Here is a 14,045-nt window from a genome sequence, read left to right as displayed (position 1 = left end):
TTTGGGTTTGGTGGTGTTCCTGTTCCCGTGTTTTGATAGGCTTTGGCATTTGTACTTGATAGTCAATGAGATCCAATGGTTCATGTTTCAGCGAGCAGAGACTGGGCAAACACGATGACAGCATCGCGCAAGGTTTGGGCGACCTTCGCTTGTGCCCAGAAGTGCGTTGCACTGTACACCTCAACTCCTCGAAACTTGGAGTTGGGTACCGCCTGCAACCGGGCAGTCCAAGTCCTGAGCTTTCGGACGGGCGTAAAGACATCGTTGTCGCCGTATACTACCAGAGTGTCATGTTGGGTCAACTTATTCTCCGGGTTGTCTACTGGGGCCAGCATGTTAGCGCAGAACCAGACAGCGAGCTGAGACATGGAGGATAAATAGATGGAAGAAGTCAGGAGTAGATAATACGCGTTTTCAGCATCCGCATTGTATGCGTTTGAGTGAGCTGGGTTAACGTAGGATGTTCATCATGCAAATGGAAGGAAGACAAGTAATACAGTATGGACCTACCAATTGGCTTTGGAGCTTCTGGCGACGTAGCAGATTTTTTGCCAGGCTTGGCTGGGAGCCGATTCCAGGCCTTCCGAGCAAGGCTGGAAATTGGCGTAGGGACCGACATGGCAATGAAGTTTGTAACTATGCCCTGAAGAGGTGACACCAGAAGATATGCCGGTCGATACTGAGTTCGTCCTATGATAGGGGGCAGGTGATCTGTAGCGGCATGCTTCGAGGTTGAACAGGCTGCATCACGAGTGGAATTTGGACCATCACCGTCCCTAATCTCGGTCAGTTGGGATGCCTTGGGTCCTTTCTTGGTTTTGGCCATGAGCTCTTCAATCCCGTGCCGTATTCTCTCCTCAAGCTCGACGGACAGTGAACGTCGGGGCTCATGGGGCCTACGAATATCCTCGATGCCGCCAACACGGAGCCCCCCAGTCCGCCGCGGCGATCCGGCGTGCTGGCGGTCCACAAAGTCGGCGCGCAGGTCAGCCAAAGTTGTGTTCTGCTTCTCGGCGAGATGCTCTGCCCTCAATCGGATCTCAGCAGCCGGCGTTCCGTTTTCAGGTGTCTCAAACAAAGCCATAACCGGTTCGATTTCCGGTAGTTGAGCAGTGATCATAGAGCCGTACGAATAACCGCCCATCAAAAGAACAGGCTTCGTACTGGCAGCAGAAAGAGGGGTTGCTTCCATCAATGTTGGCTCAGGAGTGGGCGGCTGAAGCTGAATCTTGGCTGCAACTCTGCCTTCCAGTTCGACCTCGTTCTCGCGAACTTCAGAATGGGACCGTCGGAGAGTAATATGCGGATATGGGTTCAGGCAATGAACGTAATGGGTGACGAAGCCTATCACTGACTTGTAATCGGCCTGTTCTGCCTTTCCCGTCCAGGAAGTCTTTCCAGCCGATCCATGAGCCCCTCTGAAATTGAAGGTCGTAACCAAGAAGCCCATCCGCAAAAGGGCACTTGCAACGATTCCCACTACGGGATCATCGAAGCTGCCGCCCAGAGGTGCATAGGGATGTGCAAAGATGGCGGCGTGTTTCTTCCATTGGGCGGCATCAGACGTGGGCGCGAGTAACTCGGGGTGGTAGACACGACAGTCGATGTCGAGGGCGTCGTGGAGACTCGGCACCGTAAAGGTGATGTTGGGTTCTGGCAGCATTTTCTTGCTGCATACCCCCAAGCAAGCTTCAGCTTGCCATGAGCGAGGGAGTTGGGCTGAAGAAATTCGCCATGTCGTCGTCGCAGAGTTGATGCTGTTGGACGCGCGTTATCTTTCCAATTTGCGCCTCGAAAGGTCTTCCAAAACCTGACTGCCGGTTGGGTGGGTCTCGGTTGGCCAATCAGAGAGCGGTGTGATGACCGCGCTGATCCGCAAGATCCGCCATCCCTGTCTTTAATCGACCTTCACAACCACAGAAACTGCTCTCAAGTAGAATTTTGGGCTTGTTGACGTCTCGCTTCTAGAGAGGAAATGCATTGATCCAGCCACGTATGCCCCTTCGAATTGATAGCTTAGCATCGTGTCATCAGCGGACTTCCAGGTTGACGGCCCGGACCCGCAAATCACAACCGCGACATTGGGCCCTCTTGAGGATCGAGACGCCCAACAAAGACAGGAACAAATCTGGGGTTTCTTTTCTTTCCATATGTTGTGAAGCCAATTACCATATGTCGAGTACGAGTAGGTGACTTATGATCTATGTGTTGGCAGCCAGAGGTCAAGCGGTGAATTCCCCTGCAGTTCGATATCAAGCACATGCTTTGACGGCTGCTGACATGTGAAAGGAAAGGTCTGCCATGCTTCGTATTCTACAGTTGCCCAACCGCTACACTGGATATCGGGAATATCTCCGGCTTTTCATACGTACCACAAGCCTGACTCAGGTCTCCAAGCAGAGCATCAAGCGTTGCCCTTTTCATGAACCACTTTCCAGGTCCGACCTTGATGAATTCACAGGGAGTAATGCCCGTTCTTCATAATACGGGAGAGACACCTCAAGCGAGCGACTCCGTCCCCCGCATTCCATTCCTGCCATCAGCTACCCGACCTTACCTTACGCTACCACCCAAGTGCAACCCAGCGAAGCAGTGCCTTGCATGTCTCGCCTTCACATTGCTCGGCTATGCACACAGTCTCCATTTCTGTGCGATCTTTTCAGGTGCTGAGGTCATGGATTTCCGAGTTACAGACGGAGTCTCTGTATATGGAAAGAAGATCGTCTGGCCTCTCCAGTCTGGCAGTGTAAAACCTGCTTCTTCACACCTAGCGATACGGAGATTCCCATCACACCAGGTGTTGACCTGTTGGGCTGTCGGGCACTGATTGGTGGGCAGTGGTGGGGCGGGCCGCTGAAAATGCCCAGACTGAGATTCTGGGGTCAGCTGCGTGCCCCAGACCGCCCCGCCTGCTGCATCCCATCTTTCCCCACGCCTACGCCTTTTCTGTCTTTGTTCGTCTTCAGCGCCCGTTGAATCCCTGTCGGCGGCACATCGTCAGGTGGCCTGTTTCGTCCTTTTGCTCCGGCCGCCGGAACGACATCAAAATGTTCCCTGATACCCCGTCACCCTGTTTTGCTTTTCTTCTGCTGTCTGCCAGGAGTTGCGGCTACAGATACCCAACGGTGTCCCCTCGACTCGCGGCGCGTCAACTCAACTCCCACCACGACAAACTTACTCAAACGCCCGCCCGTCCTCCGTGACCGTTGACCCTTAAAACAACGCTACGTCACCCGTTGTAAGCCCAAGCGTGTCCAGATCAGCCACGAGGAAACCACTCAACCCATCCAACCCTCGCTCCGAATGCCTCACATCCTGAAAAACGACTCCCTGTCTCGTACCTCCAACCTGCCCACCTACTACAGCCTGCGAACCAATCTTCTCCCTTCCCGCTCCTCCTCCTCCTCCTCCCCCGGCTCCTCTCTGCCGTCATTTCCCCGCAATGACGGACCTGCTCGTTCATGGCCCTCCCATTATTCAAGTCAACACTGTTGAGGATGGCAAGCTCAAAGCGTCCAAGAGGCTGAGGCCGAGGCCGGCGCCGCTAAAGCTGAAGAAGAAAACATCACCTTCACACTCCTACATCCCACCATTAACCAAGATTGTCCGGGACGCTAGCAACCTTGTCTTATCATGGCGAGATGGCCTCAGCGAGTCGGAACGCGAGGATAAGAGGCGGACGGAGGAGAGGATGCAGATTCTGGCAGCGCGCATGCACAGCGTAAGCAGACACCATGCTTCGGAGGGGGCACGTGCACTCTGGTGTTCATGTACTAACACCACACCAGGCTACTTCGCTGCGGGATTGGAACGCCGCTGCTAAAGAATTAGATGCGCTCGAAGGGAATGACGAATGGAAGCTCGACGATGCAAGTGGCGACTACCACCCCCAACTGATCCGACTCAAGCTCAAGGAGTTGGATGCTGCCCGGATCGACTGTGATATCAGCACCATGATGTATCTCATCCGAACAGCCCTCTCGCGAGACCTTGGTGGAATGGGAAACATTGACTTGTACCGCCATTCGTACATTGGGACCAAGAGCCTCATCGAACGCTACGTGGACTCGGCCGTCAAAACGATCGAGGCACTGGTGGAGAAGAGTGCCTACTCGATCCCGGCCGGCATGGAAACCCAAGATTTGCTGGAGGGCATGCTCTACGCTCGACAGAGTTTCGGAAGGAGTGCTCTGCTCCTGAGCGGTGGAGCAACCTTTGGCATGTCCCACATCGGCGTCTTGAAGGCACTCTATGAATCCAAGCTGCTGCCGCGCATCATCTCGGGTGCTTCGGCTGGTTCAATTGTTTGTGCTGTTCTGTGTACACGCAAGGACGAAGAAATTCCCGCCTTGGTCGAGGCGTTCCCTTATGGAGACTTGGGCGTTTTCGAAGGCGAGAAGGACGGTCTTTCTGATCACATTCGACGACTCCTTACCGAAGGGTGCTGGGCCGACATATCGAACCTGACCAGGGTAATGCGCAGCTGGCTCGGTGACGTGACATTCCAAGAGGCCTACAACCGAACAAGAAGAATATGCAACATTTGCGTGTCTTCAGCTTCGATTTACGAGCTGCCTAGGCTGCTCAACTACATCACGGCCCCTAATGTCATGATCTGGTCAGCCGTGGCAGCTTCGTGTTCGGTTCCTCTTGTCTTCCAGGCTGCTTCTTTGCTAGTCAAAGATCCAGCAACCGGTGCCCATGTGCCCTGGAACCCAACACCACAACACTGGATTGATGGCTCGGTGGACAATGACCTGCCCATGACCCGACTTGCCGAGATGTTCAACGTCAACCATTTCATCGTCTCACAGGTCAACCCACATATCGTTCCTTTCCTCTCCAAGGACGACCGTCTTTATCCGGCGACAACCCCAGGAAAGCTTCGTCAGCAGAAAGAATCCCCAGACAGCGGGGCCTGGCTAGACACGCTCACAACACTGGCCAAGGAGGAAACACTCCACAGACTCCAGTTCATGACAGAGTTGGGCATCTTTCCCAACCTGTTTACCAAATTGCGCTGCATCTTAAGCCAGAAGTACTCGGGGGATATCACCATTCTTCCCGAGACTGCTGTGCATGACTTGCCTCTGATCTTGAAGAACCCCACACCGGACTTCATGATGCGCAACTGCCTGATTGGTGAGAGGGCAACCTGGCCTAAACTCAGCCGCATCCGTGATCGACTGGCTATTGAGCTGGCGCTGGACCAGGCCGTTCACAACCTGAGGGCCCGGGTGGTGTTCAGCAAGAGCCAGGTAGAGCTTCGTCGTCTTGTGGGAGTCTCAGAGCCGCAGGCCCCGACGAGAAGAACACTTCACAGCAGAGGTAAAAGTGTTGAGCTCACGACCGGAGGCTATGCACGTTCTAGTTGTACGCCTTGTGACCAAGAGCCATCATCTGGCGAAGCGACTCCTGTAAGAGCTTGGGACAGAAGACGCCGCAGTTCTGGCGGTAGCATCCAACTGCTGGCGGCCAGACACGAGAAGCTTTTCCAGAATATGCAGGATGTGGAGGACGAGTGGACGGACAAAGAGTCGGAAGAGGATGAAAGACTAGAGATGAGCCTTCGTGGCCGGAACAGGATGCACCGGGCCGGTACACGACGTCCTGGTAGCAAAACACGTGCTACCAGCAGACCCCGTACGAGGAGCAAGCCACGACTCAAGCGTGCTAGCCAGAGCCACGGTAGCTTGCGTGCTGGACGGCCCGTACATCACGATTACTTCCATTCGCCCGGGATACTATTGTATGACTTCGCAAAGCCTCTATCCCCAAGTCATGCGGGAGACGACTCGGCAGTGGCAATGGAGGATATCAACGTTGACGACCCGCACAAAGAATCGCAGGTGGCTATTACCCCGGTCGGCATCAAGATCGTGAGATCCTCCCCTCCAAGAAACAATCATCATTCAGATGCGGATGTCGACAGCGATTCGGACCCCTATCACAGCGGCTCACCACGAAAAGACTCCGTGCTATAGCCCAGGATGATGCAGTCAGAGATGAAATAGTTATGTTTTGCAGAACCGTTGGTAGCCAGGAAACGACAAGTACATGTGTTGAGGCGGAGAAGTGGAGAAGCTTTCACGTGAAATCTCGGCGGTTGTGGCGGTGTTTGCTTGAGTCTATTGTTCTGCACTTGCTCATGACATTGTGTGGTTTGATGGAGCTTTGTTGTTGGGAAGATACCAGATATGATTTGAATACAAATGCTTTTTGCACATTTATGTCGATTTATTTGTACTTTATTAGTTTTCTCAGTGAGTTTGGCTATAATGGAAGTGCATTGGGTGCAACAGCTTGAGTGTGTCTTGAAGTGTGAACTGGTTGGCTGTTGTGTTGGTTTCAGTGAAATCCCAACCCCCAAATATAACTATTGATCTTCCTTGATTTCAATCATTCCCAATGTCTCTCTTTGAATCAACGGATCTACTTACCAATGACCCGAGTCTACATCAATGTTGAACAGCTGATGCCCGACTCTACCACAATCAAATTCCAAGCTCTTGGTGTTCTGAGTACATCTCAGACAGATGATATACATGTCTCTGTAACTATTTTACACACTCGTTATCTTTTATCTCAACGTCAGCTGATCGATAATGGGCCAGCAGGATATACCAGCAGGATATACCAGCAGGTTTCTCCTTTGTAAATCATCAGGGGACGACACACTCCTATCAAGCAGCAAAATCTTGTGTTCTATGCCTCCCTCCTTCGAGTCCAAAAAGCAGAGGCAATCCCAACTATGGGTGCTGAGCTGGGAAGCAAAAGATAACTTCTGATTTGACCGACCCAGGGATCGAACCTGGCACCTTTTGTGTGTGAGACAAACGTGATAACCACTACACCAGCCGGCCTGTGAAGTATGGTAATTAGCGAGGTAATTAGAACTATTCGTCTACTGAGAAGGAGCTCATCACTTGTTTAGTTGTGCGGTTGTGGCTCGGTTCAGGTCGTCGTTGGGGGCTTGTCTGTTCGTCATTCGGGGGCAATTCTAGGCGCCACAGAATCAATGTCATGGTGTGTATTATCATTTTTGTATCCAAGCCAAGCAAAAAGAACATGCAAATTTCCCCGCCCAATCCCACCCGAATTATGCAAACTCCGTCTTTCCTTTTTCCGGCCAACTTCTGTCCAACCAATATCACGGCTCCCCAGCTAGACCTTCCTCACACCAACCCCTCAAAGCTTCGCCTTGACACCCTCAAGCAACTTATTCCCCAACTGAGCCATCTCGAACTTTCTCACCTTTCCACTCCCCGTCAATGGCACCGCAGCAGGAACCCCATCGTGGCCCAGCCAAAACACATGAGTGGGCGCCTTGTGCTTCCCCAGCTTCCGCCTACACCACTCACGCACCTCCTCAACAGTGGGCTTCGTGCTAGCAGTGTGAGCAGGGTCAAGCTGAAGAAACGCACCGACAACCTCGCCATAGTGTGCATCCTTCAGCCCGACAACCACAGCCATGGAGATGGACGGGTGGGCGACCAGCCGTTCCTCAATCTCGAGCGGGTAGATGTTCTCCCCTCCTCGAATGATGATGTCCTTGAACCGACCGGTAATGGTGCAGTATCCACGCTCGTCAAAGACGGCCTCGTCACCGGTGTGCAGCCACAAGACGCCGGCCTCGTCCTTCATCATGCAGTCGTTGGTCTTTTCCGAGTTGTTCCAGTAGCCGGCCTGGAGCTGGTACCCGCCGATGCAGAGCTCACCCCGGGTGCCAATGGGCACAATCACACCGTCGCGGTCCACAATCTTGGCTCGGGCGTGAGGCATCAGAGTGCCAACGGTGGTGAGACGGGTGTCGATGGGGTCGTCGGTGAAAGCGTTGAAGCAAGTGGGAGAGGCCTCGGTGAGACCGTAGCTGGATGTGAACTCCTTCATGCCGAGCTTGGAGACCATGAGCTCCATCAGGTGGCGAGGGACGGGGGCGCCGGCCACGATGCCGGTGCGGAGTCGGAGGTCGGCCGCCTTGAGATTCTTGGCTTCGGGAAGAGCCAAAAGACTGTCGAACATGGCGGGGACGCCATGAACAGCGGTGCACTGTTCCCCAATGATGGTGCGGAGGGTAGCAGGTGCGTCGAACACCTCGGCAGGGTAGATGATCTTTCCACCGTGAGTGATGACGGCCATGAGGCCAAGCACCAGACCGAAGCAGTGGAACAGAGGAGGCGGGCAGCAGAGAACGTCGTTGTGTGTGAGTCTCATGCGGTCTCCGATGAACCTGGAGTTGTTGACAATGTTGTGATGAGTGAGCATTGCAGCTTTGGGAAGACCGGTTGTGCCGCTGGTGAACTGGAGGTTGCAAACAAGGTGAGGAAGCACCTTGCTCTCAGCATGATGAAGGCGCTCGGGATCTACCCTGGCTCCTTGGGTGAGAAGCTCCTTGTAGATTGGGTAACCCTCGGAATCACCGCGAAGGATCACAACCTTGGGGCCAGTCGCTCTGGCAGCAAGTTGTGTGAGTAGTGGGCCTTGATCGAGACGGCCAATCTTCTTGGTGGTGAAGAAAACCTTGCATTCTGGATCGTTGTTAGCATCACGGTGATCACCCATCAGAGCTGAGACATACCCGAGAAGTCGAGACCGTACAAGGCCTCAGTAGGGGTATAAGTGTTGTTCATGATGACGAGAATGGCTCCTATCCTGGTGGCGGCGAAGAAAACAGCAGCATATTGTTCGCAGTTGCCAGCCATGATGCCGACTCTGTCACCAACACCGATGCCCATCTCTAGAAGGGCGGCGGCCAGCAGCCGACTGTGGTGATTGAGCTCGTTGTAGGTCCATCTCGCTCCTGTCCATGGAATCACAATTCCCTCTCTGTTTCCGTGGTGCAGACACTGAAGGTTGAGGAGTTCTCCGAGGGTGAGGTCGACAAGAGGAGGATCTGTTGGGCCCTTGAGAAGGGACAGCCTCTGAGGTTGTGGGAGGACAACGGCCTCTTCGACGGGATTTTGTACGGCAGACATTTTGATAACAATCTGGCGTGAACTGTGTGATTCCCGGCTGTCTGGAGGAAGGGCGATAGCGAGAAGCTCGGGGTTTATTCTCGGCTCGATATTAACGTATGTAAAAGCCCCGGTCGACAAGAGCAAGATTGGTACTACCAGAACGACAGAACGGCTTCACAACTTCTTCAACAAATTACAAGACATCCCAGAAGAGTCGAGAACCGCCATGCCGGGGCCGGCAACGGGAGGGTTATGACGGAATGGCATGTGGCCCTACACACCCACGAAGCAGAAGGAGGGGGGGGACCCCTTTTGCTGGAGACCAAATTTGTGCCGCATGGCCAGGCTTCCTGGCAACCGGTGACCAATCGTGAATGTGACGCGCCCTCATGTCGGCATTTCCAGTCAGCCACTGATTAGATTGATAAGATGTGATTCACACAAGCTCCCCTTCCACCGATCCTGTTGTGATGCTGCTGTCCCCTGACCTTGGGCCTGTCGAGTCAGACCTGGACTGCGTGAACAGCATCTCCAGTGCTTCGTTTCTCCATCGGATGCGGTCAGTCGGTAGGAGAAGAAGTGAAGATCCTCGGCTGGAGCACAGAGAAGGTGGGGTGCATGGCAGATTTTTCTCTCTTGCTCCGAGAAACTTGGCCCGCAGAGGTTTGCCGTGAAGAGCGGAAAGGACGAGATGGACAGTTTGGTGCTAGCTCCATCTGATAAAGTCGAGGGCTGCAACTGAGCAGGGGGCAATGGTATGATTTTCAGACCCGCACTGTCCACTGCAACCCCTGTAAAATGCCTCAGAACAGCCGGCATCAAAACGATCTGATAAGATTAATCATGCCAAGTCTTTGTGTCGTGGGTTTCCACGTTTTTTTCGTCTCTGTCTCGGAAGAGAAGACCTTCCTACAGCTGAGTTCGTGCCTCACTCTTTTATTCTTGTGACATGGTTCTTTACAACGAGGAGAGACTTGCCAGTTGCCACGGCCTGCAGAATGATGCCATCAAAGTCACACAACGTCCTCGAAATTTCTCAAGTCTTCTGTTCTGTGTCCCCTCCCTCCGAGGTCGGTTGGCCAAGGGTGGAGGTCTGACAGGGGTCTGCAGACAGAAATTATCTGATCCGCTTTCTGGCGTCCGAACAAAGTTATCAGATCCGTTCCCCAGCACGCCATGGCTTCTGTGCAACCACCCCCTGAGCCCCCTTTCCATTGGCCATCGTTTCGGAGCCTTTGGCTGGAAAGATGAAAGCAGCAAACCGGTTTCCACAGGCACCATGGATCTAGGAGCCACGCCTTCGGTCCTCGTTTGACCCCAGAAGCATCTCTTCGGTTGCGAGTTGCCCTGGGGGTTGCATTTCATTGAGAGTGTAGTGGGGGAGGGGCATCCTTGTTTTATTCTTTCTGTTTGTTTTCCCACTGGACATGTGAAGACGAATTGGGACAGCTTTTCCGAAGGTGTTAAAAAAAAAAAAGCTACGTGTAGTCCTCTTGAGTGTCAGACAAAACTACCACTCTCTCATCAGTGTAGTAGTGTCGTCATACGTTTCTCCCGCGAACCCGATCACATACAGTATCACAATGGCGTCAACTCAAACAAAAGCGCGTCTCCAACTCGCGGAGTACGCTGCGTCTTCCGAGCCCATCCTCAAACTCCCTCACCCCTACCAGACCGCCTACCACGTCGTCAAGGGCCAGGAGGGCTTCCAGCTCCAAGCCCGTGAGGGCCTCAAGTCCCTTCGCGAGCCTCTTCACAACGATGCCATCTTCTTCACAGCTCCCGAGGACCTCAAGCTCGGCGACAAGCCAAAAGACTCCAACAACACCGCCTGGGGCAGAGCAAGACGGACGCCGTCCGTCTCCATCACCTGGAAGGGCGAGCAACCACCCACCGTCGGCCAAGTGTGGCTCATCACCTACGCCGTCTTCATCCTCCGCCCCTCCGAGGAAGCCTTCCGCCTCGCCCTCTTCGGCTCCAGCGCCGACAAACTCTCCTCTCAGCTCAAGGCCGTCGGCCTAGCCATTGACCACCCCACCACCGCCATCAAGGACGCCCCCCCAACAAAGGAGCTCGTCATCTCCCGCGGTGCCTTCTGGCAAGGCGCCGGCTCCCCCTTCGGCTCCCGCCCCGCCTGGGTCCCCGAAGAGCAGGACCCCGACCTCTCGGGCTACCCCCTCCCGCCCCCCGAGTACGTCATGACCAGCGACTCCTCCGCCCTCTGCTGGCACCCAAGGCGCCGGACGAAGCCCATCCCCGGCTCCGTCATTTACAGCCGGTACATCCCCCACCTCAAGGAGACGTTCAGCATGATCGCGCTCGACTACAAGAACGACGAACACCTCAACTTGTTCCACACCTGGCAGAACGACCCTCGCGTTTCCCAGGGGTGGAACGAGACGGGCACGGTCGAGCAGCACAGGGAGTACCTCCGCAAGGCGCACGAGGATCCCCATCAGATCACCATTCTCGCGCGGTTCGACGACGTCTGCTTTGCTTATTTTGAGGTGTACTGGGGCAAGGTATGTTCTTCCCACCCTCCTCATCAACACCTTGACATTGGGAAAGAAATACTAACAAAAAAACAGGAAGACCGCATCGGCGCGTACTACTCTGCCGGCGACTACGACCGCGGCAGACACTCCCTCGTGGGCGACGTCCGCTACCGCGGGCCCCACCGTGTGAGCGCCTGGTGGTCGAGCTTGATGCACTACCTCTTCCTTGACGAGCCCCGCACCATGAGCGTCGTCGGTGAGCCCAAGTACACCAACAGCTCGGTTCTCATGTACGACCTCATGCACGGCTTCGGTCTGGACAAGTTCATCGACCTGCCCCACAAGCGCTCCGCCTTTGTGCGCTGCTCGCGGGAGCGCTTCTTCCAGCTTTGCCCTCTGGATGAGAACGACAAGGTGATGGGCGGTACTGGTGTTGGGCTGGTTCCTAAGCTTTAATTTCTCTCTGTGTGTGTAATACGTAATGTCTTTTTTCTTCAGTTGTTATTCTGGATGGATGGGTTTGGGCAACATGGATGGTTAGTGTTAAAAGTTGGTCATTCCAATATTCTTCAACATTTCTCGTGCCTATGTGTCCTAAAAACTTCAATCACGACAAGTTTTCTTGTAACCAAAAGAAAAGAAACGTCCCCTATATGTCATAAGATCTAAACCCTAGTCATACCAAATCCAACCACGTACTTTTTGTGAACCCAAAATCTCGCTATGCATCTCAAAACACCCTCACAACTTTTGGCTGTTTCCAAGCCCCAAGTGATTCCAGCAGACTGTACAACCGCTTTGTTAGTGCCATCGAAGCTCGAGTTTCAGGATGCCAAAAGACACTTACTCGTAAACCCAAGATCATCCCCAAAGAAGGCCTGCGAGACATCCTCACCGGCCGACACACCAGTCGCAGGCCAGTACGAAACCGCCTTCTTCCCCACCGCCAACCCAATCATGGGCGGGATCTCATCCAGCTTAAGGAAGGCAGGCTCCTTCCCAGAAGCAATCTCAATCATCCTCTGATGAATATTATTCCCAGCGAAAAAACCCATATGCATAGCCCCGCCGCACCTCTTAATCCCCGACCACTTTACCAAATCCCCAATAGCAAAGTGATCACTCCAGTTTGGCGTCTCAGCCGGGAAAGCCAAGCTACTCTGGATCTTCACATACCCCTCCTCATCCAACACACCAGTCTCATTCACCCCCAAAAACTCCGTCGACGGCACAGACCGGGACACCGCCAAGCTGACCTGATCGGCGAGGATGCTCTCCCCATCGGTAAACCACACCCTGACCGCCTTCTTCCCCTGCTCGTCCACCACCTCCTCCGTCTTATCCAACCTAGTGCTCATCCTCACGCCAACCCCCGCCTCAAGCAACAGCTCCAAACTCTTATCCTTGACCTCATCCGGCAGCGGCTCCGAGCTGAGAAGCTTATCCCTCGAGTGCACAAGCGTGACCTTCAACTGAGGCTGGACAAGCTTCAGCTCAGCAGCCATCTCGATACCGACCGCACCACCGCCCACAACCACCACGCCATGGCGAGCAGTAGTGGCAGCACGGATATGGTCGCCGGCCTCGAAGAGAAACTGTTTCCTGCGGAGAGACTGCGGAACCACAGGCCAGACGCGGCGGAGGCCGGCGGCGGCGACCAAAAAGTCATATGAAAGGGTGCTTGTGTTTTCTGGGGAGGACACCAGGCCGTGAGGGAGGTAAGTGGCCGTCTTGGAGGTTTGATCAACTGACTTGACAGAGCCGTGGAGGACGCGGATGTTTTGGGATTGGGAGACGGCGGGGACGTCTTCGTATCTTACCCAGGACTTGGCCGCGTAGTCTTCGTCGGCCAGGGCGAGGGGGGAGCCGATGAGGTGGTCTGGAGGGGTGTGTGTTAGCATACGGTAAGCCAAAATAGAGGCGTAAATGAAAAGACTACTGACAGAAGCCATCACGTTCGTCTACAATGGTGATGTCAACGTTGAACTGTGGTGTCTCGATCACTGGCGCGCCCTCGACTGGCTTGGGGCCGCATCGTGGTGCGAGACCACTGCAGAGATCTTGGAGGTTGAGGGCGGCGGAGAGACCGCCGTAGGAGCCGCCCACGACGAGAACTTTGAAGGGCATGGCCTGGGTGGTGAGGGCGGGTGCTTGGACGATGGATCCCATTGTGGTCGTGCTGGTGTGTGTGACAGGAAAAAGAGAGAGAGAAGAAAGTGTGTATATCCAGATGGAACTGATGTCAGTGGCCGCTGCACAATGTCAATCTTTTCTTCTCTCACGGGAAACCTGAATGTATGATGGGAAATGGGAAGGGGGGATGGGATGAGCGAAAGACCCCCCGACTTTCACTTTCTTGGACTTCTTATCCCGATTCCCCCACCTTCTTTTCCCCCAGTGCCCCGAAGAGTTGCAATATGGACGCTTGCCCCACAAAATCATCCTTCCATGCCCGTTTTTACCCTCCCCATTGGAGCCCTTTGCGCCGTTGTGTCATTTTGTGCATCCGCTGCGCTGGCTGCACCCCAACAGCTGCTGGCCGGCCAGGAGTGCCAGGGTGCCAAAGTGCCTCATCAGCAGCAAGCAGCAGCAG

The 14,045-nt window shown here is 54.3% G+C and overlaps 5 protein-coding genes across 5 annotated transcripts, besides 1 other annotated feature; 2 read left to right on the top strand and 3 right to left on the bottom strand.

Annotated features, from left to right (window-relative positions):
- Positions 1–80: 80 nt before the first annotated feature.
- Positions 81–1,663, bottom strand: PODANS_5_4790 (uncharacterized protein; the record flags this gene model as incomplete). Its single annotated transcript, XM_001905299.1, has 2 exons — positions 81–322; positions 511–1,663. 2 exons carry the CDS (start codon positions 1,661–1,663, stop codon positions 81–83), a joined length of 1,395 nt encoding a protein of 464 aa, XP_001905334.1.
- Positions 1,664–3,442: 1,779 nt separating this feature from the next.
- On the top strand, positions 3,443–5,984 carry PODANS_5_4780 (uncharacterized protein; the record flags this gene model as incomplete). Its single annotated transcript, XM_001905298.1, has 2 exons — positions 3,443–3,721; positions 3,789–5,984. 2 exons carry the CDS (start codon positions 3,443–3,445, stop codon positions 5,982–5,984), a joined length of 2,475 nt encoding a protein of 824 aa, XP_001905333.1.
- Positions 5,985–6,790: 806 nt separating this feature from the next.
- Positions 6,791–6,863, bottom strand: a tRNA (tRNA-Val).
- A 325-nt stretch (positions 6,864–7,188) lies between these two features.
- On the bottom strand, positions 7,189–8,975 carry PODANS_5_4770 (uncharacterized protein; the record flags this gene model as incomplete). Its single annotated transcript, XM_001905297.1, has 2 exons — positions 7,189–8,528; positions 8,579–8,975. 2 exons carry the CDS (start codon positions 8,973–8,975, stop codon positions 7,189–7,191), a joined length of 1,737 nt encoding a protein of 578 aa, XP_001905332.1.
- A 1,565-nt stretch (positions 8,976–10,540) lies between these two features.
- Positions 10,541–11,908, top strand: PODANS_5_4760 (uncharacterized protein; the record flags this gene model as incomplete). The annotated part of the gene is made up of 2 exons (XM_001905296.1): positions 10,541–11,479; positions 11,546–11,908. 2 exons carry the CDS (start codon positions 10,541–10,543, stop codon positions 11,906–11,908), a joined length of 1,302 nt encoding a protein of 433 aa, XP_001905331.1.
- A 285-nt stretch (positions 11,909–12,193) lies between these two features.
- On the bottom strand, positions 12,194–13,621 carry PODANS_5_4750 (uncharacterized protein; the record flags this gene model as incomplete). Its single annotated transcript, XM_001905295.1, has 3 exons — positions 12,194–12,237; positions 12,300–13,331; positions 13,396–13,621. The coding sequence occupies 3 exons, from the start codon at positions 13,619–13,621 to the stop codon at positions 12,194–12,196; spliced, it is 1,302 nt and encodes a 433-aa protein (XP_001905330.1).
- Between the last annotated feature and the right edge of the window lie 424 nt (positions 13,622–14,045).

Source organism: Podospora anserina, chromosome 5 (assembly GCF_000226545.1).
Source record: "Podospora anserina S mat+ genomic DNA chromosome 5, supercontig 5".
NCBI classification, from domain to species: Eukaryota; Fungi; Ascomycota; class Sordariomycetes; order Sordariales; family Podosporaceae; genus Podospora; species Podospora anserina.
Note: the sequence above shows the minus strand (reverse complement) of the source record. Positions and strands in the feature narration are given on the sequence as shown.